General features: G+C 29.4%; 1 protein-coding gene across 2 annotated transcripts in view; it reads right to left on the bottom strand.

Moving 5' to 3' along the window:
- The window catches only part of LOC129963442 (uncharacterized), a 186,532-nt gene that overhangs the window by 2,711 nt on the left and 156,888 nt on the right, over positions 1 to 26,933 (bottom strand). For both annotated transcript variants that reach the window (XM_056077808.1, XM_056077809.1), the window contains exons 10-13: positions 23,180 to 23,206; positions 12,889 to 12,933; positions 11,432 to 11,485; positions 6,915 to 7,338 (exon numbers count right to left, since the gene is read on the bottom strand). In XM_056077808.1, the coding sequence (XP_055933783.1) occupies positions 6,915 to 7,338; positions 11,432 to 11,485; positions 12,889 to 12,933; positions 23,180 to 23,206 (550 nt within the window). The remainder of the gene's footprint in view (positions 1 to 6,914; positions 7,339 to 11,431; positions 11,486 to 12,888; positions 12,934 to 23,179; positions 23,207 to 26,933) is intronic.

The raw sequence follows: 26,933 nt of genomic DNA, 5'->3' as shown, positions 1-26,933 counted from the left end.
TCCAAATACTGTGGATATAGAAACTTCGGATTCCAACTTTGAAGAGAGTAAGAGTGTGAATCATATTGACAATGAAGATAATGACAATATAATTGTTGAAAAAGATATTGCTAATGACGATGAAATATTAATCTATCAAGAATTGCTTCCTATAAAAGCTTGAAAAATTAAGATATTTAAACGTTCCCCTATAAAAAAGGATATATTGCTAAAATATATACTAACTGAAAATAAAACAGAATATATGTTAATATTAGATTCTAAAACACGTTGGAGCAGTTTACTCGTAATGATAGAACGATTTTTGAAACTGAGAAATCCAATCCAAAAAGCAATAGACTTAAACCCGTAAATTATTTTTTAAGATAGTGAATTTGACTTAATATCCAGAACTATATCAGCTCTACTTCCAATAAAACTGACTATTGAGGCATTATGTCAGAGAAGTTCTATTAACAGCTAATGCAACAATAAATTTCATGTTGCAGTCATTGAAAGAACAGCACACATCACTATCTAAAGAATTTTATATTACATTGAAAAATCGCATAGAAGAAAGGCATACCTAAATAGAAAATGTCTTATGGTATTTACATAATTATAATGATTTTAAAAATGAAAATGAAAAAGAAAAGAAAAGAACCAGTTCAAATCTGATTAAGTTTAGAGTAAATTTTCTTAACATTTTTTACCCACAAGCCAATCCACATTCAGAAGAATTCGGTTCAATTATCGAAGATTAAGATGTCACTACTGTCGATAGTGAAAAGGAATTGTCTCTTGAACAAAAATTAGAATTAGCGATAAATAAATATTTCAACGAACCAAAATACAATACAGAAATCAGTTATATCCAAAACCATCCGACGAGAAATCGATTTATTTGAAGATGAGGGATTTAGAGGTAAATCCTTGAAAAAAATATATCTCGCATTGCTAACAGTACCACCAGCTAGCGCAGATGCCGAAAGAGCGTTTTCGACAGCTGGTAATTTTTACACAAAATTACTTTTCAGGCTTAATTACAGTACAATTGATACATTGTGTTTTTTTAAGATCACATTTCAAAAATTTGTAATAATACCAGACTAAATAGTGATATTTATACTTTTTTTGTGATTTAAATAAATAAGATGCTCCTTTACCTTTTTGTGATTATATATACTGTTATAATTTATAATTTACAAATTATTTTTTGTGATATTTAAGCTCTATAACAAAACTGGCAAATAAAACAAAGAAACACATGTGTTTTCTTTCTTTTTCTAACATTTCTAATACCGGTATTAAAACCGGTATCCCGGTATTAAGATTTAAAAAATACCGAATACCGGTATAGAAATTTTGGTTCGGTATTGCAATCCCTAGTAATGAACAAGGCCTTGAAATATTAAGTAAAATATCAAACATACTGAACGGGTTATCCATTAATTTTTTCATTAATATGTTTCAATGTATCTATCTAACGTACTGTTATACGAACTAATATAACAGGAATAAAATGTATTGCTTCACTATTTTTATTATATTATTTTAATCATAGAATTAACTGCATATTTTATTTTAATGAAATAAGAAATTTTAATTAGCACGTCAGATAATATAAAATTAAATGTAGTATGCCGCGGAGAATTATATTTGCATGAACTTGACTTTATTATAGAAATTCATGTATAGAATGGACAGAACAAGTGTAAGGCTTCTAAAATAGCACAACTCAATCAAAATGTGACGTGTGAAATTACATTGTTGCGGGAATATGAATATTAAGATGAGAAATTTATCTAAAATTAAACGCAATCAATATTCCTCGATAACTTATTTGTCGTCGTTGTGCATTTACACATTAATACAAATATATAATATGTGTGTGTACTTATTGGCGCTCAATTGGTCAAACCACTGAAGTTTAAATCTACCGATTTTGGCATACGTATACTTTGGTGGATTGAAAAGTGCATCTTGGAGATGACCTTTTGAAACTTTAATTGAAAACCTGATGAATATAAAATAAAGCAAGTTCTTGGTTTTTTTATTAATAAATTTTTAAAATATTACCACGCAAAATTAATTTTTAAGCCGCCTAAGTGTTTATATAATTATCTTTACTACGATATCTATTTAGTTGTCCTATAATTTTTTGCCCTTGATATCGGAAATTTTTCAAATGCATTTTTATCTGTATTTTTCAACAACTCATTTCACTGTAATAATAAAATTCCAAACATTTTCTATGTCGGATTTTTTTTTCAAATCTTTAATGGGGTCTTCTTCAGTTTTTAAGAGCTAAGGAATATGAGGGTATTGTGCATTTTTTTCATATTCTTTGATAATGATGTCGTGAATTTTTACTTCCTTATTTTATTTCGCAGAAGCTTTTGTGAAATCTATAAACAAATCCATTCCACTATGTACTTTAGAAAAAAATAACTGCTTAGTTAAGTATTATTATTTTATTTTAGTCAGCATATTTCAATGCAGCTAGCATGCTCACATTATGCGTGTAAATTTAACGTTATTGCATCTTTTGAAACGAAGTGTAAGAAAATGTTCAGTTAAAAGATGACTGTTATATTTGTAAGAGGCTGTGTTTCATTTATACATGACGTACATAGTAGACATAAGATTACTAAAACCACCTCTTAAGGAGGTCCGGAACACATTTTGAAAATTTTTTTATTAATTAATTTAAAATTTTGAAATTTTTTGTACTGATCAACCATTTTATTAATAAGCAAAATCACAACACAAAAGTTTTCAAAATTTTTTTTAAACTTAAAATTTAAATTTTTTTTTTTTTAAAAAGTGACGTTGTTTTAAATCGATATAACTCAAAATATTTTTGATCAATTTTCAAAATTTTTTCATTAAATCAAACACAAATATATATTCTTTCATTTTGATTCGGCAATTTAAAAAATATTAATTTTTAAAAAAAAATTTAAAAAATTTGAATGAAAATTTTGAAAAATTCTTGGGTACTTTTTTTAAAAAAAATTCATATCTTTAAAAGTAAATTTTTTTTTAATTTGCTGAATCAAAATTAAAGTAAACAGTTTGAAAAGTATGTGTTTCAAATTTCAGACCTCTATCTTTATATGATCTGGACTTATATCAATTTGATCACAGCAAATAATGAAAAAACGCAACATGGTTAAAAATGCGTTTAAAGTTTAAAAATAAAATTTATAAGAATTAAAACTATTTAAATACCTTTAAAAGCTTCCAGATGCATAAGAGACACCTCCCTTCCTCACAAGTGTTTGGTTTAATTAAAAATTTATTTCCAAAAAATCAAAAATTACGCTAAAACAATGCTAGGAAATGTCGGTTTACATTTAAAGAGATGAAGTTACCATGGCAACGCCTTTTTGACAATTAGAATTTCAAAGCAGTGGTCAACAAAAATAGAAACATGATTTGAATGTTATTTTAAGCAGAAAAGCATGCAGGAATTTTTTTCAGCTAAAAAAAATTTTTTTGAAAATTTGACGATTTATGTGTCCCGGACCCCCTTAAATGTATAACACAATTTGAAATTTAAAAATATTTCATAGAAAAAAACCTTTAAATAAAAGATTAAATTGACATGAAACCAAACGATATTGCCAATGAACAATCTGGTCTTCAAAAAAGAATCTAATACATATTTTTATATAAATTTTGTTTAAATCGAGAATTATAATATTATATGCCCGTGTGCATCGAATACAAAAGAAGATGAATTTTTAAAAATAATATTTGAACCAAAGTGTGCAGCAAGATGTGAAATATTATTGTGGAATGTAATTATGAAGCTAGTGAGACAATAACCTATTTTCCTGAAATGAAATGCAGAGCGGGCCAGTCAACAATATTTGCTGACCCGAGACAAACCCTTATTGAAATGGAAAACATGCCTGCATTGAAAGCTAGAGCGGATCGAGATACTTGTAATTACTCTGTAATTGACAACAAAAATTGTTAAGAGTTCAGTTTCAATGTTTATGAAATACCATGACTAGTTCAGTGCAGCGAAAATTGTGGATTGATGCACTTTGACTCTCAACGCCTGAAGTAATGTAATAAAAAAAATTGTTTTGTTGAGATCTTTATTATCTGTGTAAATCAAATTAAATCATAAAGTATATATTGCTCTGATTACATATGACTAGCAAATTGTTTTTCATTCTTTTAACCCTTCTTTGCATGATGATGGAGATTTCCATCATAACATTTAGTGAACAAAAAATTGTACTCAAAACAGGTGTACTGTAAATTGGTAGTTGCTGGCAGCTTATTTCATGACTATTGCGTAATAAGAAACGTAGCTGTTAAAAAAATCAAATGTCATAATCTTTATAGCGATTTGAAATTGTCATTCCGCTGTTTGTTGTAGTTGAAAGAAACGTGCAATTTCTTGAATATTTTTTTGCTAATAAGAAAGATAATAAGTAGAGGAATTTTGGAGAGAGGGACATTGAAGATTTTGTGCTGAGTTCAACATGTAAATTTGCATGATGATAGTTATTTCCATCATACTATTTTTTTAATTATTGTATATTATATATTTATACTAGGATTTTTGAAACATTTTTCCTTTAATCTAGATCATGAATTATCAGTCTGATTTATTTCACACACACAAAAAAAAATCATGCAAAGAGGGGTTAACAATTTAAATCCAATTTTCCATATCGTTCTTTAATTGCACTTTTGTGTCAATGACTGCTATTAAAATGAATTTTTAAATTTTAAATAATAATTCTGAATTATTTTTAAAGATTTGTGAATATTATTATTTTTATATATATTTTCGTAATGTTTCCGCAATTTAAACGCCCAAATGCAAATAAAATAGAACAGCACGTTAAAATAATAAAAACCAAAAAAAATTATCTAAAAGATGCAATATGTTAATCCTTTAAACAAAATTATTTAACTATTATTAAATAAGGATCAAATAATAAACGATATTTAAAGATAGTTAATTTTTATCTTTAAATATAATCATTATTTTTATTAAAACTCAAAGGGCGAATTATATTTCTTTGAACTGTAACAACTGCATTAAAATGCAGCTAGCAATTTCCTTTAATTGCTTTTGTTCGTAGAACTATTTCTTTGGAAAGCAGTTTCGCTAAAACAAGACTTTCAGTTTTTTTACAAGTCTACTTTAAAATTATTAAAAGCATTCTTCCTGCAAATAAGAAAAAAATATTTTTATAAAATTATTTGAGGAAAATTTTATAAAAATCATTACATAGAACTTTTTTTATATCTAGTTTAGTTAATAATTAATGGGTGTGTTTTTTTCAGTGATATGTTGGTTTTTCGTACAATCTTTTTTTCCCCCATAAGCGATTTTTTTTTTCGAGTCTGGCCTTATTTTATAGCTAATCTTTCATTAAAATTATAACAATTTTTTAATTATTTCAATATAGCAAAGAATTTTTTATTTAGTTTTTTAAAATTTCAGCTCGAGTTACAAATTATGTCACAAATTCTTACTACGTAATCTTACTATTTGAAGATAAATTAGTTTGGAAAATGATTAAAATAGATTTATCTGAATTTTTATAAATGAAATTAATATATTCTTAAGGAAAATCGTCGAATTTGTGCGGTGCATTATATGGTAGAAAGTTCAACAAGCTTAATAACAAATAACAATGCTTTATTCTAGATGAAAATACGAACATACAGATAACAAAATACCAGACGACATTAGTAACAAATCGGTAGTAAATAAGCGTAACTGTATAAAGCTTTCAGAGAAACCTTACTGAATGAAGGTTGAACTTCGCTCAACTAGTCGCTTGAACTCTACTCAAAAGACTACTGTCTCCACTACTGACTGATTTCAGCTCAGTCGCTGGCTTTTTATTGTTTCAGTGATTGGTGAAAGAAACTTCTAGAAAGATATCGTATCTTCGATCCTAATCAAAATATCTCCCAAATTCTCGAATATTCTGAATTTTTCATTTTTGTCGCTAAAGTCGCCGCATTCGTTTCCAAGTCTTCACTTGTAGCGAAGGCAGAGGTTGTCATTGATTCTACAAAATTACTTTGACTGTAAAAATATCAGTCTTATCAATAGTCGTATTTTAAACGGCCGCGATTTTAAAAATTCGTTACAATATCCTGATTTCGCGTCTTTTCATTGCATACGAAATCCCATTGCATTGTGTATGAAAATAAAAGAAGGTATTTTGAAACTATATAAGTTCTTTCATTCGTTATATGATCTATTCAAAGGTTTTCTTATTTTATTCGTACATTTATTATTTGCATCTCGTTATCAGAGTTTGTTATTTGAAATTAAGTTTATTTTTATATGTTATGTGATTTTATTTTAAATGCGAAGGTCAGTTATCTGTAAATGGTTTTTTTCTAAATACATAATAATAGATTATATAATAGTATAAATAGTGCAGCCTCCTATCGAATTTTGTGTCAAATTCAACTGTGTTGACTGTCTGTCAGTCTGTATTTTCAGAAACATGTCAATACGATCATTCAAAAATGCAAAGATTTAAAAATATTAAATTTGATACGAGATTTTGTAACTGCAAATATAGTTTTGTGCCAAATCTTTTGCTTCAGTCGGTTAAGGAAAACGTATTTAAAACACAAATTCGATTTTTGGATGCTGTTAATTGCATACCAAGGATTAATCGCCAAATAACTCGCCAAGGATCACACGATAGATTCTGCAAAAGTGTTAAATTCGCACCAAAAGTTAATATTTCGTAACTATTGTACGCCAAAGTCAGGAAAGGCGTTCTCTGGCATGAAAAATTTGTGAGAAAATGGGAAAAAATTTTAAGGAGATAATTCCCGGTGTTATTTTTTTTATTACAACAGATTTAACATGACACAGTTGATAATTTTTTTTTATCACAACAAACTTAGCATAAAACAGTTAATCCTACCTGACACAGCACCACTGGAAATGGACCTTCTACCCACGGTTGCTTCAGAAAATCTCACCCTGACACTGTTGTGCCTCTTTTCCAACCGGACACCTGGTACGTCCGGATAGTGCCAGTCATTGGTATCTAGTTCTGAGTCCGGAGCCGAATTGCTGCTGATTCCAGAATCGGACAGTTTGGGATGGTTAGGGGGCAAAGGAGGGGGCGTGTCAGGGATTCTGAGTCCCGGATTGCCCGAGCTGTGGACATCCAGAATAGATCCGGCTGGAATGGTCGGAATATCGATGAGAATCTCATCCAACTCCGAGTCGTGGATGTCCGGCTGGATCGTTTCCGGCTTCAGGGTGTATCGTTGCATTTGGGATGGATTGCCAGCGCACTCTTCGTCGGATGAGGAAGTGGATGGGGTCGACATCACTCTAGACTGATGAGATTGAAAAATAAAAAATTAAAATCAGCTGAATAAATGTTGAATATAAAGTTTTTTTTATGAAGAAGAGAGATACCCCCCCCCATTTCCAGTGAAAATGCAAGGGATTTTTATATTATTTTTTATGATCTAATTTTAATTTCAGCATTTTATAAATTTTTACTGTTTTATTTTCTCTTTTTCCCCATTATATGATTTCAAAAGTCCATGAAAATATGGGCTTCCAAGGAACAAACTTTCTGTTAAGTGACAATAAATAATAAGAGTGTCATCGTTTTCCGATATTCAGTTGCATTTATTGCGATAGTAACATTTTAAAGGTATTGAATGAATAACTGAAAAATGCAACTTGTTTTCTAACATAGCGTTTTCAATCATTTTACTCAATTACAGAGAATCCCACCGAGTGCCCCTGAGACCCGGTATAGTGGTTGCTTTTCGCTACCCGGATATGTACAGAAATGGTGTGGGGTCGTTTACCCCTACTGATGATGAAACTTGCTTCCAACGGCAAAAGTATTTTTTTAAAAATACCTAAGATTCCCTTGCCTAAGTCATCACATGTCGAAGAAATACCAAATAGAATCTCATAGCAAAATCATTGAATGGACAAATTTCTCTTCTTTGTGCTCTGGTGTCGCGATGTGGACTGATCGTTGTCTAATCGCTTTTTCCCTGTCTCAAGAGTTTTGGTCACGAATCTGTAAAATTGGGCAAGGGAATCTTAGGTAACTTTTAAAAAGATGCGTAGGATTCTTTTCCCTTCTGTCACAGTATAGGAACCATGGAGTCAACATTCATTTTTAAGCGCCTGATAGAAATAATTAAATAAAAAAGTGAGAATTGAATCAGGAAATAAGAGAAAAATATTAGAATGAATGTTAACATGGACTAATTTAAGATTAAAATTAAGAATAATTGTTATATATATTAAGAGATGTCATGACATAAATATATTTCTTAACCAATCTTCCAATGTGTGTGATATTTTCATTATGATTTTTATTGGTTAATCTATGACAATTATATCCTAGATACTGTAAACAGGATAAAAGCCCGTCTAGACGGAAGCATCTTCTCGTTACTTTAATATTTATATTATAGATGATATCAATTAATTAGCAAATCTTTGAGTCTTTTATACCACTTAATAATCTTCTATTGAAAAGCATTTGAAATGATTATTCAATTAAGTTTGTGATAAACGTTGAATTATTTAATATCCCGAATCTATTTCCATTAATATCTACGAAAAACGGAAAAAAATTTATTTCATTTCATTACATTCTATATCGCAAATTAACTCATAAATAAATGAATTAATGCACAATTAAAGAAAGAAAACAATCATTTCGAGTTTCTTGTTTTTCAATTCCAATGCTTTATAATTTCAATATTTATTAATAAATGTATAATCCAATCGGTGTTGCTTTTATCTTTTTTTTAAGTGATGACTATCATTCCATTTTAAAAGAAATATGTCTCCTAGACAGATTTAAATTTGATAAACTCATTTTATTTTTCTTAAATACTGTTTTTGGTGAAGATTTCTAACGAATTTGAATCCAGAATTCTACGATACATTCAATTAGGAAATTTCTTTTTATTGCCTCGTATACAAAATGTAAAAGAAAATGCAATTTAATCATCAAATATAAATATCGAGATTTTAATAAGTTGGAATATTTTGTATGTCCCTGAAAAAAAATTTTGTCGGTGAATATGATATATTCGAATAAATTGTAATAGTTTTTCTAATATATTAATAATTTCTATATTAATATATTAATTTAATATAGAAATTATTCTTCTTTTCTAAGATATTAATAATTATAAGTCGCAATAAAAATTTAAACGGAATTGATCGGCGAGGAGTTAGTGTGTATCTTCCAATTTTTAAGAATGTAAGCAGGATGTCGCCCCCTGTGACCCCTGTTAAGTTACAAGGTCAGATCCAAAATAAAGCTCAATGTTTCTTCGAACAGCGATGTAAAAATAACTAAATGAAATTTAACTTCATTAAACTTGAGACAGTAAATAGAGTAATTCAAAAACACGAAAAGCTAGATAAATGTAATTAGGTGCATGGTTTTATCGCCAGAGCTATAGATGTGCAACAAGTATCAATGTAAACTTGTCAATAGATTGTCTATCGGTCTTTCTATTTGTATATAAAAAAAAATTAAAAAAAAAACTAAACTCAATAACCGAGAAAATAAAATTTGGTTTTTCAGTCTTTAACTGCACAAATTATACATTTGTATCAACTTTTGAACTCAAATGATCATAGAATGTTGGTACAAAATACATATACGATTATATTTATGGAATTAAGTTATACGCAAGTAAATATTGGGAATGTAGTAAAAGTTTAAAAGCCTAAATTAATAAAAGATTCGAAATTTTGACGCATGAACATTTGGGGAATTGTAAACCGAATTTCGCAAAGATATTTGTTGAAGATTGAGCAAATACTAATGAAATTTAAAGGTGTCAATTCTATTTATTCTTCTAAGCTTCATATGTCGTATAGAAATTTAACTATACATCTACAGCATTTTACAGCAAAATTGCAAATATCCGAATTAATTAGAATTAAAATCAATTCTCATAATTGAAATCGGAAAAGTTGGATTATTGATCGAAAAAAATTCAGCGGAAAAAATAAGATTGTTGATAGAATATTAATTTATTTGCTACTAAAAATGTCGTATACATTAAATACTAAATTAAATTTTCATTATTTGAATATAACAGTCAAAGACAATTACTCATATTTGCTTGATTTTACGCTCGCAATCTTTACATGTTTTTACTTGCAAAGATTTTCTTTTCGGATTCTTCTTTCTTGAAACCTTCTTGAGTGTTTTTTACACCTTATACTAATTTTTAAAATATCTCGTCAACAAAAATTGTTTTTGCGAAAAGATAGTATAGATAAGAAAACAAGAAGATTAATTCATTAAAGATAATAAAGAAATAAATGAAATGTAAATCTAATAAAGAATGAGTTAGATTGTAAATAAATAGAAATTAAAAAAGAATAAATAAGACAACAAATAAATGAAACTGCCATATCAAAATGGATAAGTAAGGAAATAGTAAATGGAAAAAAGATTTAAAGCGAATAAACAAGTAAATAAATAAATGAATGGAATATATATTAAAATAAACAAATAAGCACTGAAAAAGTGAAAATAAAATTTTAAAACGAATAAGTAAATAAATAAGATTGAAAATAATCTATTAAATATCATATAAGAGAAAATAAACATTTCTTTTCATGAAAAATTTGCACATTTATAGAATTTAAAAATGAAAAATTTTCCCAATAATTTTAAGAAAATACGATCTACTATCACATATTTTAATATAACAATGTAGAAAATATTTTATTTTAGTGAAATGAAGATGAAATTAAGGCATTCTTTTAAATATTTGAGGTAATCCCTATCACAATAAAGATGAAAATTGTGCAGCAATAATCAATCCAAAAGTAAATTTCAAATATTTTTCAAATAAAATCTCCTTTCTTATGGTTATATGTATGTCATTAAGTGTTTTCTCTGAGCAAAGTGAGTTTTCTTAAAAATAATTCTTTACATAAATATTTCTCATTTGCTCCGCGGCGTTGAATATTGATCACACCAAACGAATACTCAAACACTTCTTTGCTTGCATTAGTTCTTTATCAAGCAAAATTCTAACCAATATTTTCGCCTTGCTTAAAAATAAAATATTAATAGCAAAACTTTTAAGTGCTATGCGGAAGTAAACTATCGTTTGGGCAAAAGATTTTTTTCCAACATTTTCAACGTTAAAATCGAAGCAACTTTTAAGATTTGAATTTATATTTTAGATTAGAGTCGATGAAGCAAAATCAACAAACACAGAACGGCTTAAAAGTTTTACGTTTTCTTTCTTATATTTTTTTCCAGACAAAGAAAAATCAGAAAGAATCTCGCCCAGACATGTCTAGCGTAAGAGAAGATTTATATTATTTGGATATGAGTTTATTAAAAGAGTTATGAAATACTTAAAGTTTTAAAATGAAGTTCTCTTTCAATTTTGAAGCTCCTGTATTTACCTTTAGAGCTATGTCTTGAAGTCTCTGTTCCATGCTATTCCACTGGCCTTTCAGCTAAATTAAAAAAGAAAAAAAAAAACTTTAAAAAATATTGTAATTTGGTAATGTTTTTCTGGAAGCATTTTTCTTTAAAATCTGGAATGGAAACACATCAATGAAATCAATGGAGCTGATTTCATTCCTGCTCTTTGATTATTCCATTTGGAAATATTGGCCTATTATATGAGCACAGGAACTAAATAAGAATAAAATTTATTAAAGTATTAGAATTGAAAAATACCTCGTATTAATTGAATTTGAGTTCAAATAGCAATTAACTCCTTATTTTCCAGCTGCAATTTGAAATGAATATGCATAAACCCTATTATCAGGTATTCTTACATCATGTACTCTTATTTGACTCAATTATTTTTACAGCTTTTTTGAAGCTATATATATTCTGTTGGCAAATCTTATGTAGTGCTAACAAACTCAAGATATAGTAGTTCAATTTAATTCACAGGGGGTATCTAACTCGTAGGTTTTGAAAAAATTTAAACCAGCTTCATTTTTTATATTCCTGTTAGACTTCATTATTGTTTCAATTAATTTATAAACACAAAAAATTCTGCTGACAATTCTTGAAGTGTTCAATGCCAAGGTTTTCAAAATCCTATGTCTTAATTTGACTTATTTGAGGGATCCAATATATATATTTTCATGAAGCAACCAATTTTATGTAGACAGCATTTGATTCTTATCTCGCTCAAAATTGATATACAACATAACTAGCTGGAGAGAGTTTTGTTTTTCTAAATTGGGAGTAGTTATGGATTTTCAGTTAGGCAAATTAGATAGCTTTCTTGAGCCGCTGGTTTGCTGGGGATTGCATAATTAAAGTAGATAAAAAAATTAACCTAGTTGTCAAATAAATATATTTTAAGAAATACAATTTTTTGAATTATAAAGCATTAGGACGACAGTGAATTTAATTAAAGATTTTAATAATTCAATGAGTGAATAAATGCCTTTTATTCAACTAATGTATTGAAATATTAGTTATTCAATAGCTAGTTATGATATATTCGTCTAGAGAGAACCATAAAATAATTTCAATTTGAAATTATAATTTCTATATAAACTTTCATAATAATTAAATGCTTATAATATTTAAAAGATCATTAATTAATAATTATGGCTAATTTTTCAAGAATCCTAATCATTTTTTTTCTACTATATGATTATTAAAAAGTATATAAACACATACATTTTCACATTCCCTTAAATAAAGCGAATTGAAACAAGGCATTAACATGCTGATTAAGTTAAAAACTGAAACCAAGTTGAATCATTAAAAGAGGGGTCTCATAATGTGCACTGCATGGGATCTTAAAATACCTAAACCAACACTGAAGGGAATTGTGTTGTTTCCATTCCAGGGTTAAGTGATTTTTTCGACTAGTTAAGAGTGTTGTTACCTGCTTGTGGATATTGAGAATTCCTTTTCGCTCATCCCGTAATCTCTGTGGAAGAAAAAGAATACAATATAAGCCTTCTCAAAAAAAAAAAAAAAAAAAAAAAAAAATCGTAGATTTGGAGATTTATGAAGTAGTGAATTTTATATTGATCCGACATTCGTTTTATTTCGAATGCATAAACGAATCGCATTCTCAAATTAGGTGGAATTCGTAATAATGCATCAGTGATTCGACAATTGCATGTAAATATATAAAAAAAATTGTTTCGTTTCTTATATGCAAAACATAATACTTTTGTTATTATTAAATTAATCCAATACAAGGCAATTCTTTTTAACTCTGAGAAATTATTTTTATTTCCGTCAGTATTCTGGGTAATCTGGTCATCTGAATAATCTGGGTAAAATTATCCAAATTAAAATCCAATCATATCCAATTAAAATCCAGTCATATCCAACTAATCCACATGATCGGAGTTCTACTACAATATACATTGCACGCATGAAAAAAAAATGTATGAAATAAAAATTGTAAAACTTAAAAAGTTATGAAAAATATGCTTTTATGAATATATAAAAAGTCAAAAATAATTTTTAAATCAAAACATGTATATCAAAACAAAATCATGAAAGTATGAGAAACATATAAAAATATTCTAAGAATATTAAAATTTTAATCTCATTTGCAATGTATATTCATTTTTAATGAATGTTTTAAAATTTTCTCTTACATTATTCATTGAAAATTTATTTATTTTTAAATATCGTTTTCAGCGATTTATATACTTGTGCTGTTGCTTTAACTCAATTATTGATATAAAAAATATTTTTACGCTTTAATGAACAAATAAAAGCATGTTTTAAAAATCCTTTTATTTTTATTATTTTCTCTACTTTAGTCTTTTATATACTTTATACTGTTATAAATATTATACGAGTATAAATATTATGGAAATTTATATTCCATTTTTTTTCTCCAACATATTATCAGCTGACATTCAAATGGAATCAAAATTTAATTATCTATAAAATAATTAATAATTAAGTTCTGAAAATATTAAGTGTTCAAAAGGCAGACACACTGTCGAAAATTTCAGAGTTTTCATATTGTCGAAAGAAGAAAAACTGAAATGTCGGTTATAATATACCATCGCTAAAAAAAATCAACAAATCAAGTAAAAATATGTAAAAAAATGAAAATAGTCTGAAAATTAATATTTTTGTTAATACATATGATATTTAGATGTTAATAAAACCTTGTATTTATTACCTTCCTGTTATAATTGTTGTTATAGCTTTCTAATAATGTGTATCTAATATTTTACAATAGGATTGACACATTCTCGTTCGAAAAACGACTTATTTAAGAATATAAAATGTATAAGTTAGTGGAATAAAAAAAAAATGAGAAATTGATGAGAAATTGCGAAAAAACAATTCGACCAACCCTCAAAGATGTAACATTATCTCATAACATGCTCTTTAGAGCTAGTTAGAAGATAATGAAACAGTTTTCTTGTTTAACGCATTATACATCGCAGCTCATTTGACATTTTAAATTTATGTTTGCTCTTAAATCATTTACTATTTCGAGTTGTCCTTTGAACTTAGGCTTTATTTTCCTTTAAGAAAACATAAGCAATACATAAAAGTAATAAGTCATTTTTAGCGTAAAAGAAAAAGATCTGCATTGAAATTATTCATTTGTTTTAGTTTTATATAAAGTTGGAGTCATTTCAACGCAACAATATTATTGAAAACTATAAAATCCAGTCGTAATCTTAATAAAAATTTTCGAAATTTTTTTCTCAATTACTTTCAAAAGAAATTATTTCTCTTTCAGAGAGCCATTATTAATAGGGTTTTAATCTCGGACAATTCATTTCCCCTTTTGGCAAAAAACGACCTTGAATTGTTAATGGTTTTCCGAAATAATACTTTTTTTACTATCATAAAAGGTTCTGAAAGATTCAGGTTTCTTGCTTGTAAAATCTTTTACAGTGCGCTAATTATTAATATTTTTACTAAAAATATTTCTAAAAAATATATATTTATTTTTTCCTTATTTTTTTTTTTTCATTTTTGCTGTTTTAAAACAAACAATAAGCAATTAAATCTGTGATAATTAATGCACGTTATAATCACTAAACGGTCTGCGAATAGCAAAATAAACTTTGACATCGCTAGTTAAAAATTGCCTTTAAAGAATTCATTGAAAATAAATTGTTCAAGAATGTTCACTTTTCCTATGAAAAAAAGTTTAAATTAAGCATTCTTCTTGAACAATTTTTTTGGGGGGAGGAGGGGAAGAGCGTTTTAATTCTTTCAAAAATGTAAACCTCTTTTATACACTTTTATTAAAAATGTATTTTTCTTTTTTAAAAAAATGAAAGAATGGAAATGGTATGGTATTCTACAATTCGTTATGCGCATAAAATTATTCTGTATTCAGAAAAATGGAAGTTGAAATTCTATAATTGATGATTTTTCTCGTTTTCTGATATGACAAAGCTTTTGTACAATTGTGTACCTCGATATCAGTGCATTATATTAATATTTTCAATACTGAATCATCATTTGATTATTAATTTAATTAAAATTGATTTCAGGCAAATGATGCCACATGGTAAAGAATTTGGACAAAAATAAGTTGATTCAAGATATTATAATTTTTATATTAATAAATTATCAGCAAAGACTAAAAAAAAAAAAAAAATAGAAAAAAATTAAACAGAAAATTCGATTTTCTAGTGCATTAATAATTATAAATTGATTACTCCCTTCTGGTATGAGGCACATGAAATAAAACTGAATAACCAGACTGCCGCGACAGCAGAACCGGTGAGAACTATGGTTGAGCCGGTGTAACCCTTTCCTTGGAAAATACGTCCTGTCATCGATAGAAGGTAGCCAACCCCCACCATTTCTGTACCCACCTGGGTAACAAGAACCAAGCACCATACCGGAAAGCACATCCTTATTTCTGAGGTGTGCCCTTCAGGTGGGAGCTAATGCATTAATAAAGGTTGCCCATTTTTATTTGCAAAAATATCAGGATAGTTGGAGAAGAATAGGTGCATCATAAGTCGATTACAAACTTCATTTAATGTCCAGAAATGTGTAAGCACAAAATGCGTCCAAATGCACAAAAATCTAATGTGCAAAATCCATTTAAATATAAGCAGATTAATGTTGCTTTGTAGGACACAATGCAAATGCACCTACATTTACATCCAGCACTGTGTCATAACGCCCCTTTCAAAATTAGTGTGATTCGTAACTAGTTGCTTATGGAAATTCGTATACAGGAGCTTATCGTGACTCGGATACAGGAGCTTATCGTGACTCGGATACAGGAGCTTATCGTGACTCGGATACAGGAGCTGAGCTTATCGTGACTCGGATACAGGAGCTGAGCTTATCGTGACTCGGATACAGGAGCTGAGCTTATCGTGACTCGGATACAGGAGCTGAGCTTATCGTGACTCGGATGCAGGAGCTGAGCTTAATCGTGACTCGGATGCAGGAGCTGAGCTTAATCGTGACTCGGATGCAGGAGCTGAGCTTATCGTGACTCGGATGCAGGAGCTGAGCTTATCGTGACTCGGATGCAGGAGCTGAGCTTATCGTGACTCGGATGCAGGAGCTGAGCTTAATCGTGACTCGGATACAGGAGCTGAGCTTAATCGTGACTCGGATACAGGAGCTGAGCTTAATCGTGACTCGGATGCAGGAGCTGAGCTTAATCGTGACTCGGATACAGGAGCTGAGCTTAATCGTGACTCGGATACAGGAGCTGAGCTTAATCGTGACTCGGATACAGGAGCTGAGCTTAAACGTGACTCGGATACAGGAGCTGAGCTTAATCGTGACTCGTAAAAGTAGATTTCATGTACATTGCCCTTTTCTTTAAATGACGAACAAGTCTAGATAAATATAATTGAAGTTCGTAAATAGTTTATAGATTTGTGATACAGCGGTATTCTCGGTGTGTGTGTGTGTGTGTGTGTGTGTGTGTGTGTGTGTGTGTGTGTGTGTGTGTGTGTGTGTGTGTGTGTGGAAAGGCAACGACCAGCCTTAATGTCTCACTTTCCAACTCTCGTCTGCCAATAATGGCGGGAAAGCATCATGTGATGCATGACGCAACATGGCCCCATTCAAGATACGAGATCTGTTAACAGTTCCCACATACATGTAATTAGATATTAATGGATTAATTATTAAAGTTTTAAAACGTGCATAGATTATTTTTAGAAAGTATTGCATCTCTTTTACTTTTTTGCTCTCAAAATTATCTCGTCATTTGCAATCGGAGCTTACAATTTATTTTTATTTTAATTGAAATTAAAATTGCAGACGATAATAAGATTTTTATGTAAAATAAAATTTTATATTAAAATATTTTTTACATTAAAAATATTACATGCATTCTAAAAAATGCGTTTATTTATCTACGCGTTGCCATTCCTTCGACTGCTGATAGTAAAAAAAAATATTTATTTTCTCGAATATGATGTTGACACTATAAAGCCATCACTAGCTGATTTAATGTGATAAATATAACTTTTATCATGTTATTAAGAAAATTCAAATTCCTCGTACAAATATTGAAACTTACGGAAGAATTTAGTAAACATGCATACAAAAATTAGTTATATCAATAGTTAAAATTTTTTATTAATAAAAGACATGAAAGTATCTACACCCTGAGCAATGTTGGAAGTACCAGATTTGTATATAAATAATGTCTTTATGAAGAAAACAAACATTGAGTGGGATGCACAGTACGAATTGGTTTCTAAGAGTAATTTATTTATTTAATCACACGTAAATTTTATTAACATGTGCAAAAAATGAGTTTGAACAGCCAAGATAATAGTTCTCGAGCAAAAATAAATATTAGACTTTCCAATTTATTACTCTCTCTTCCTTAATTCTTATCTTTATTTCCCCTTTGTTGTAAGAAAGAAAAATTATTTGCATTATCTTCCTTTTCATTTTGTGGAAACATGATTGCATTTTTATTTCTTAATTTCTGCTGTGTAATTTCTGTAAAATGTGAAATAGAATTAAAAAAAAATCAATATATTTTTCAGAACTAACCTCTGGATGGAATATAAGAAAAAATATTAGGAGATAATAACCTTTATTTGAAGGCTTGATTTAAAACAGAAGAGAAACGTCCTTTAATTCCTGAAAACATAATATTAAAGGTGTCCCAAAATTAACGCAAGATTTCAATTTGCCACCAATCGCGCAGTAAAGTGTTGATAACCCTATTAAAAAAATCATTTGACATCGGATGTCGGCGTCCTGGCATAGGGGTAGCGCGTCTCCCCCGTGACCTGGGTGTCCTGGGTTCAAGTCCCGGTTCGGGCATGGTTGTTACTGTGTTCTATCTGTGAGGTATGTGAATGTGCCGCCCTGTAAAAAGGGGTTGTACAAGCGAATGTGTGTGTTTCATCTTCATATAAGCTAGAAGTCAGACTTCTGCCCTCGGGTGCTCAGGGGTCTTTACCCTCAGAAGCTACTGCACTCCCTTTCCGTGGTAACGCGGACACATCATCATCATCATCATCATTTGACATCTGATAGTTTAGGGTTAGTAGAAAGGAAGCGTTACACAATAGAACAACTTATTTGTTGGCGTTCTAGCTTAGGGACATCTTCTCGGTGATCTGGGCGTACCGGGTTCGAGTCCCCGTTCGGGCATGGTTATTATATCTGTGAGGTGTGTGAAAGAGACCCCTGTAAAAAGGTGTATAAGTGAGTGTGTGAGTGTCATCTTCATCAACTAGTCAGACTTCTGCCCTCAGGTGCTCAGGGGTCCTTACCCTCAGAAGCTACTGCACCCCTCTTTCTCCGACCTCTTGCACTTGGTTTGAACTTGAGTTCATTCCAGGGGGCATAAGCAACAACAACGTGTTTTCATTGTTAAAAAATATTTCAAAAATAATGAAAATCTGGGGGCCACAATTCGAAAACTTGAGAATTGGCCCCTTATTAACAACACCATTGGAATTCTTTTTATTGGGTTATTTGAAATCAAAGATCTATGGCAACAAGTCCACAAGCACGCTGCATTCAAGGGGGAAATTCAACGCTGCATCAACGAAATTCAGCCACTTTTATGCAAAATGATCATGGAAAAATTCTGCAAAAGAGCAAGTATGTGAGAGCAAAGCCGTGGAGGCCATTTACCCTATGTCTTATTCCGTACATAACCCTATCCTGTATACTTTACAATCCAACAATAATATAACTATTGAAGGAAAAGAAAAACATGTTTTTTATTTAATTCATATCTTTCCTTAAGACGTTGTTTCTATCTTGTAACGTTTCATTTTTACTAAACTTAAACTATCGGCTGCCAAATTCAAATCTTGCGTAATTTTGGGACATCTTTATATATAATATAATATATTCCTACTATTGTTTGCATACCCCGATGGAAAAATAGGCGGACTAGATTATATTTTGTGACTCAACGTCTATACTTATTTATAAATTCTTTGATAAAAAGGAAATGTTTCAAATGTTGAAAAAATTATTCTAATATTCATGAAATGCTTGTATTTAATTTATTTTGAGTTTTAAGTCTACATTATGTTCCTTTATATGCTTTTAAATAATAATTTTCATACAGAGGGTACCACTGCAAAATGCATAAGCATAAAACATTAGATTTTGCTGACTTGTAATTTAACATATATGATTATAATACTTCGGATTAATATTAAATTAATAATAAATTATGCATTTAAAATTAAATCATAATTACTTTTGAGTATTTAAAATTGCTTTTCATTCATATAATTTACTATCAAATTAAATTTACTTACTTTAAAACTCATTTGGAATGACGCTTTTATTATTATTAAATTAATCAAATTATTGAGCTTGAGTAGTAATTAATTATCTATTATTTAAAGCTGCGCACTTTTTTTTAAAAAAAAGTTTTATTCATATAATAGTCTTTTAAAAAGTATGACGATAATTGCCAGATTATCATTAGAAAACAGTCATAAAAATAATCCAGTTAAATAAACTGCATGAGATATATCTTTTACCATCGAAGTACTTCGAAAATAAATTACTTTTGCTCTTGTATGTAAAAAATTAGAAGTACTTCATTTAATTTTAATTTTGAATAAGAGAAAGCTTATTTTTCATTCAAATTTGCTTTTTAAATCTTGTTACCAATTGATATTAGTAACGATTTAATGCATCGATGGGGGGAAAAAATCTTATTCGTTTAAATTCCAACTTTCCGGAACATTCAATTATTACTTTATTCAAAACGTTTCTTTTTCCAGATAAAACGTGATCAATTAATTACCATCATAGCAATGCGTTATAATTAACATTCTTTATTTAGGAAAGCTCTTTTCTCCTCAAAGCCAACGTTTAGTACATAAAAATAAATGTCTAGCATACTTGAAAATGTAATAAGAAATGCGAATGAAAGTTTATGTAAAGAATCTAGTATGTAAACAATCGTCTGAGTTTCATGCAAGAACGATTTTTATTTCAATCAACATTTTGAGGTTTGTGAGTTTATTCGAAAGGGGCATGAAAGAATAAATACAATTTCGATTTAATTTCCTTTACGAAGGCATAAACAAATAAAGATTCAAAATTCTTTATATTTATTTTGAAAAATGATTTAAAATATTCACTAAATTTGCTAAATGATGGCTTAAAAAGAAAAAAATGATTCATTTATGTTTTGAAATAATTTTATCCAAAGGTAATGAAACGTTTTACATATATAAAAGAAATCAAAAGAATTTATTTATGTTGAACGAAAGACAAGTTATGGAATTCTGTTTATTTATTCATAAATAAATTAATGTAGCAAACAAGATAATTTTCTTGGGATAAAAAGAAAAAGGATCATGAATTAATAAGCTGATTGGAACTTTAAAAATTTAAGACAATGCTTTTCTGCTATATTTACATCATCCAGAAACGTGGAATATTTTTCTTTGTTTGCATTTGTTTCGAATTTGATTTTCAAAAATCTGTTTTGGGGGAAATAGAAAAAAATTGATATTTCCTTCAATGACATTAATATATCATTTCGAATTAACAGGAAGACAATTTTTTGGACAAATCTGAACAACTGTAAGTGTGGTTAGATAACGTGGTGAATCCTGAATCGACTTTCCTTCGCCAAACTTTCAAGCCACACCAACTGGAGAACATTAAACTTTGTGTCCCAATTTACACATGCAATTTTTTTTTCAAACAATTGATTACTGACAAAATTTCGTACACATTGTGATGCGTTGATAATATTTGGGCAGTAAACATATACTTCCCACGCTGCTGTTTTGTCGTATAAGTCATTAGCGACCATTTTGCTTAATATTTCCCACAAAAATCGGAGAACAATCGGATCTGTTGTTGGTGTATACGGAGTGATCGTTTTGACGCATCAATTATGTATTATCAATCGATATGGGTTGCAATGTAGTTCACACATACCTCCAACAATGCACTGTCGATGTCCGATAGATATTAAACACTTTATTAAAGAGATATTATCTTTATATGTAGAAATTTGATTTATATATAGTAGATATATAGGAATTTATTACTATTCATAAATATTTTTAGAGACACTAAATAAAAGAAAATTAAAGCATTCCTAAGAAATTTCTGACGTTTTCTTATATCTAAATAAATTTAGTATCGGCATTTGATTGAGAATTGTATCTTCGCCTTTTTAAAAAGGAGGAACTTTCTTCACGAGGTATTGCCAAGCAGATAAGTACAAATAAATGCAGTAATTTCTTAGTTTTCTTTATAATTAGCTATTCATCATTTGAATTCATTAATTTGAAAATGGCCTGTAAAAGTTTTAAATGAGCGCGTTAAACTGTATCAAAGATCAAACTGCCAAATAATCTGCATTTAGATTTAGAGAGAATTGTAGCTCCAAGGTAATAGGATGATGGTAAGCGTTCATATATATTATATCCGCGGCTTGCAGGTTTGATAATAGCATAATTAAATAGCTGTTGCGGATCTTTAATTGCATTATAATGAGGTATAATGTATAAGTGGCATATTCTGATATTAGAGATGCATGGATAATTTATGAGTTAATCGAAATGCTGCTTTCATTTAATAAGAAACTTTCTAGTAATAAAGATGTAGTTTAGTAAAAAAAATTCTCACAAATTATATTTGTCAAATTGTAATTTATAAATCATATTTTTTATTGTATACTGGGTTGTATTTTATTAATCAATTGTATTTTTAATAACTACACATTCAATTAAAGAACGTTTGAAATTTGGTAGGCAAGAGACAAGGGTTAACTCTCCGGTATGCCAAAGTATTAAAGAAATCTGAAGAGAGGAAAAAATTCAATTGTGGGGTTGGAGGAGACTACTTTTCAGTTAAAATTAAATCTTAGAGGAAAATTGATCCTCCCGCTGGTGTGGTGTGGAAGTTTGGAGAGAGGCATTCCAGCTCAAATGCCGTCCTCGGCATCTGACCGCGATTCAAAATTGCATCGGCCCCAATATAGCCCTAGAGTTGAAGTGGGACTTTAATATAATTAAATTAAACTAGAGTGTAATTGCTTGGTTAATGCTTTTTTATATGTCTATGTTCCAAAATGTTTTCGTATGTACTACAACTTACAAGCCGCTTTTGGTGACCATCTGGTTTTCAGAGAAAAGTGATTATATTTCATCATACGTAGTTTGATGATCATGATTCTTTCAAAAAGTGAGTTTAAGAAGCAAATTAATAATTAAGTAGCAAATAGCGTTATGAAATTCCATGTTATTTTTATAGTCTTATACTTATGCTTATTGCCTCTAAAAACTTATAATGGAATCGACTACGAAAGCGTCATAACGCGGATTAACTGTTCATTCAAGATATTGGAAAATCACTTTTTTATTCCGCATATAAACTACGCAGACAATGAAAATTAATGTTTAGATTTTGATAACGGAAGAAAATTACTCTATTAAATTTCCTATTCAACAATGAAGTACTCTTGAAAAAAATGCCAAAGCACGGGAAAGATAACATAATTAAATTAGTATAATTAAATATACAGCATTTTGAATTTTTAAATTATGTAAAAATTGTTCATGTGCAATAACATTAACAAAAGATATCATCAAAAGTTTATTTAGACCAAATTCGGCAATTCTAGGTCAAACGGTTTGGTCAGTAAAGCACCAACAAGCACCAAACAGAAACACTCATTCTCTACCGAACATAGCATAATTGTCCAAATTAAAAAATGATGAATATCCACTTACTTTCAAAGCATCTCGTAACAACTGAACCTGGAAAATAATAAATATCAAAATTAGAAAAGCTGTATTCTTATGCAAATAATTATAAAATAGCATTCAAAACTTTTACATGAAAATATATGTGAGATTATGATAATGAAGAAGAAAGTTTTCAGAATGTCAAAGGCGAAACATATGCGAGAAACATAGACAAGGCAAGAAAATTCCTCATGTTCAGAGAGAAATTACAGTGTGTGTGTGTGTGTGTGTGTGTGTGTGTGTGTGTGTGTGTGTGTGTGTGTAAGCACAGATAGGGTGTCTACGTATACATAGCGTATCCACTAAAATCTTTTTATTCCTCGTTCTAAAGTTAATGGTAATTGAGAACTGCGGTAACTATTGCCACAAACTAGAAGTCTTGATACAGTAAGATAGTCATACGCTTCATATTGAGGTCAATTACAGCGGCACCTGACGGAAAACAACGGAATTAGTATTCTTATCTCAAAAAGGGCGCAGGGCATGGGAAAAGTCAATTACAAAATGAACTTCTACGATTTATCACGGGAAAAAAACACATTTAGTGTAATAATGCTAAGAAAAAAATGTGGTAAATGCGCATTCGTTTGATCATGGTTTCGAACACTGTTATATCAGAAAGGTACTAGAAATTAGACAGAATAATCTGTGCAGGTACTTTTTTTTTCAGTGTTCGAAATACTCTGTCAACTAAAATGTACATTTGGAATCTTTTTTTATCGGCAACAATTGTTTCCCTGTTGTCGGGAAATTTGGAATATCACTACCACAATCGCTCTTTTTATATATTTTGCTCTTAGTATTCTTGCGCTCAAGGTGTTTTTTTCTTACTAAATCGAAGACGATCTAGATCGGACAGTCCTGTACCGTTTTCTATGTACGATCTCTAACTCCATTGTTTGTCGTCATATGGCGCTGTAATATATATATATATATATATATATATATAATATAATGTGTTTCACACTTACTCAACTTAAATAAAGGGTATGAAATTTGACACGGAATGACCAGAAAGAATGGAACTTTGTTTCGGCAGGCGAAACAATTCCAACAGAATTTCGAGGAAATCCGTAATATTGCAAAATTAACGTTATTCACCAAAGCCGGAATTATATAAAATAGCTCAATGAGATTTGCCTATGGAAAAATAGTTACAATTTTGAATTGATCTAAAAGATCTAGAAAAATCTCGAAAATGATTTATTGTGACGACAACGTAGGAAAAGGGGATAAGGAATAAGGATTTTACTAAATTAATTTGATCTGATGCTACTACTCATTTGATGGATTTTTCGAAATTAATTTTCTGGCGCAAGGGCCATGATGTTACTACGCTGTGTGAATAATAAGTAAAATTATATTTTAAAACAGCCATCGAATGGAATGTGAGAAAATAAACTTTATGAACTTTAAAAATACAAATAGTTGAAGATGTGCTATAAAATCAAGGAAGATAATGGAGTTCTGGACTTGAAAAAATTGCTTACACTGGGCAATGAAATATGGACAATCTGACAATACACGTTGGATTGATATTTGTCAATAATATTGAGAACACAGTGGTGGTTGTTCACCTAGCAACAAGTTGATATGGGTGAATCTAGTGTTCCCAATGCTTAAGCGAGTTATTTTAAACATTATCTACTTTTCTCTTCGCTAATGAGGGCCAAAGTTGCTCATAGGGTTTTATTATTACATGAGACATATGGGGTCGCCCAAATTAAGAACATCATCGAAGAGGAAGGAAAGAGTCCTTTCTCTATTGGCATGAGTCGTTTGACCTATTCGAGACTCTCAGTGCATCTTCGTTAACAAAGTTCAATTATTTCAAAGAATGGGTTATTAGAAAGCATTAATTAAATTATTGTATTGCTTAGCAAGATCCCCGACGTACCAAGTGCCCATAACAGTCGAATTTGCAAATAATCAGAGTCCACGTGCATGATGTAAGGAAGAGTTGGGGCATTAGCATAAAGGATCGATGAGCGAAAAAATAAGATGACATTTTGCCTAGTCAGTATTCTGAAGGTGGAAAACTAAGTTTTTAGGCTGTGATATCTTATTCTGCCGTGGAGTTAAGATAAGCCCGAAGGAAGAATTTCTCTTCTGGAAAAATGAGTCTTAATTATATCCAAGAATTCCTTTAGTTGAGAGTTTCTTAGGACAAATAAAATGTAGATTTTTTTTTAGACTTTAATAAAATAAAACTGGTATTATGTTTAAATTCTCATTTTTCTTTTTCTATTTTTAAAGAGATACTTTTGTTAAAGCAAAACAAATATTTATTACATAATAATTGTTTTCAATTTCACAGAGATCAACATTTTTTATCATTTAATTTAATTTTAAAAATAGTTTAGCTAACAAAATATTAGGGGGAAAATAACTAAGATTTTTTCGACAAATTCAAAATTCTAAAAGTGTTACTGCAAAAATGAACTTTTGAGTATTGACTGAGTAAGAATAGAATTAGTTGGTAAGACGAAATACAGGTAGACAACTAAATTTAGAAAATCTTCGAAGTTAATGTTTAAGATGTGTACACCAGCATCATCTTAATGAATATGAATTATTTAATAATCTTATATAGCTTTTAAATCCTTTTTTATAACTTTTTTAAGACATATTTTCTTCCTTTATTCAATTGTAAGAAAGGAAGGTTCGAAGAGAAATATTGCTTCTTATCAATGGATCTTTGAATCATTAATTAACTTTCAAATTATCTTTAAAATCACAAACAGTAGGGGCATTTTTGGAAAAATAATTTCAAATATGTGATTTATACACTGAAATAATTTACTCAAGCATTTACGCATATCAGCAAAAATCTACTTAATAGAGTGATATTTAAAAAAGAATTCTTGATAGCTATAATGTAAAGTATAAATTTCTATTTTTACTTATTTGTGTTGTGTTAATTAGAAATACTCACTTTTTGAATTTTAAATGCATACTAAATGCGCACAATTATTGCTTTATACTTAAGATAAGAATCAATATTATACATTTCACCATTGCCTTAGTGTGTTATGGCAAAACATGGCTGAAAAACACAAATCAGAGTGGAAAGACCATGGCTATCTAACTTCTGTGATCTTTCCGAAATCCTTAAAACCTATGTTCATTTTGGCAATGAATTGCTCACTGCTTACTGGAGATTGTTTCCTATTGAAGCGAAACACAAATTATGGCCAACTTCCCTTAAAAGTCTCATAGGAAAGCAAGATAAAGGTACATCTTGAAGCAGTGTCACATTTTACATCACGCTCTATTTATTATTTCCATGATCGCTTAAGTCAGAAGAGAACGTCGCGCTTTCCCTTATCAGATATGGTTAATTTATGGGTGAGTGTATAGTATAAGTTTAAGTGTGCGTCAAATAATGAAAATTAAGATATAATTGTCATAGGGTTGAATTGAATTCTTTTGAATATTTTTCGGTCAATTCCTCTCTAAATTAGCTTCACTTCAAAAAAATCCTCAACTTGCTTTTAAGAAAAAGCTTTTTTCAATTTATAATTTCCGTTTATGCTTATGCCTTCCTTAGTTTATTTAAATTGATTTTTTCATGATTAACTAATGGGATTTTTAAATGATTTTTTAGTTCAATTCTTGAGTTTCGAAATTTTGCTAAAGTTTCGAAATTTTGTATACTTTTATGTTTTTTAAATCATAATGCAATTCCTGCTATATTTTCGGAATTTAATTAATCATTAATTAAGATTTAGATATATTA

The sequence above is a fragment of the Argiope bruennichi genome, chromosome 3, assembly GCF_947563725.1.
Source record: "Argiope bruennichi chromosome 3, qqArgBrue1.1, whole genome shotgun sequence".
Lineage (NCBI taxonomy): Eukaryota > Metazoa > Arthropoda > Arachnida > Araneae > Araneidae > Argiope > Argiope bruennichi.
This window is presented reverse-complemented; position numbering and strand designations above follow the sequence as displayed.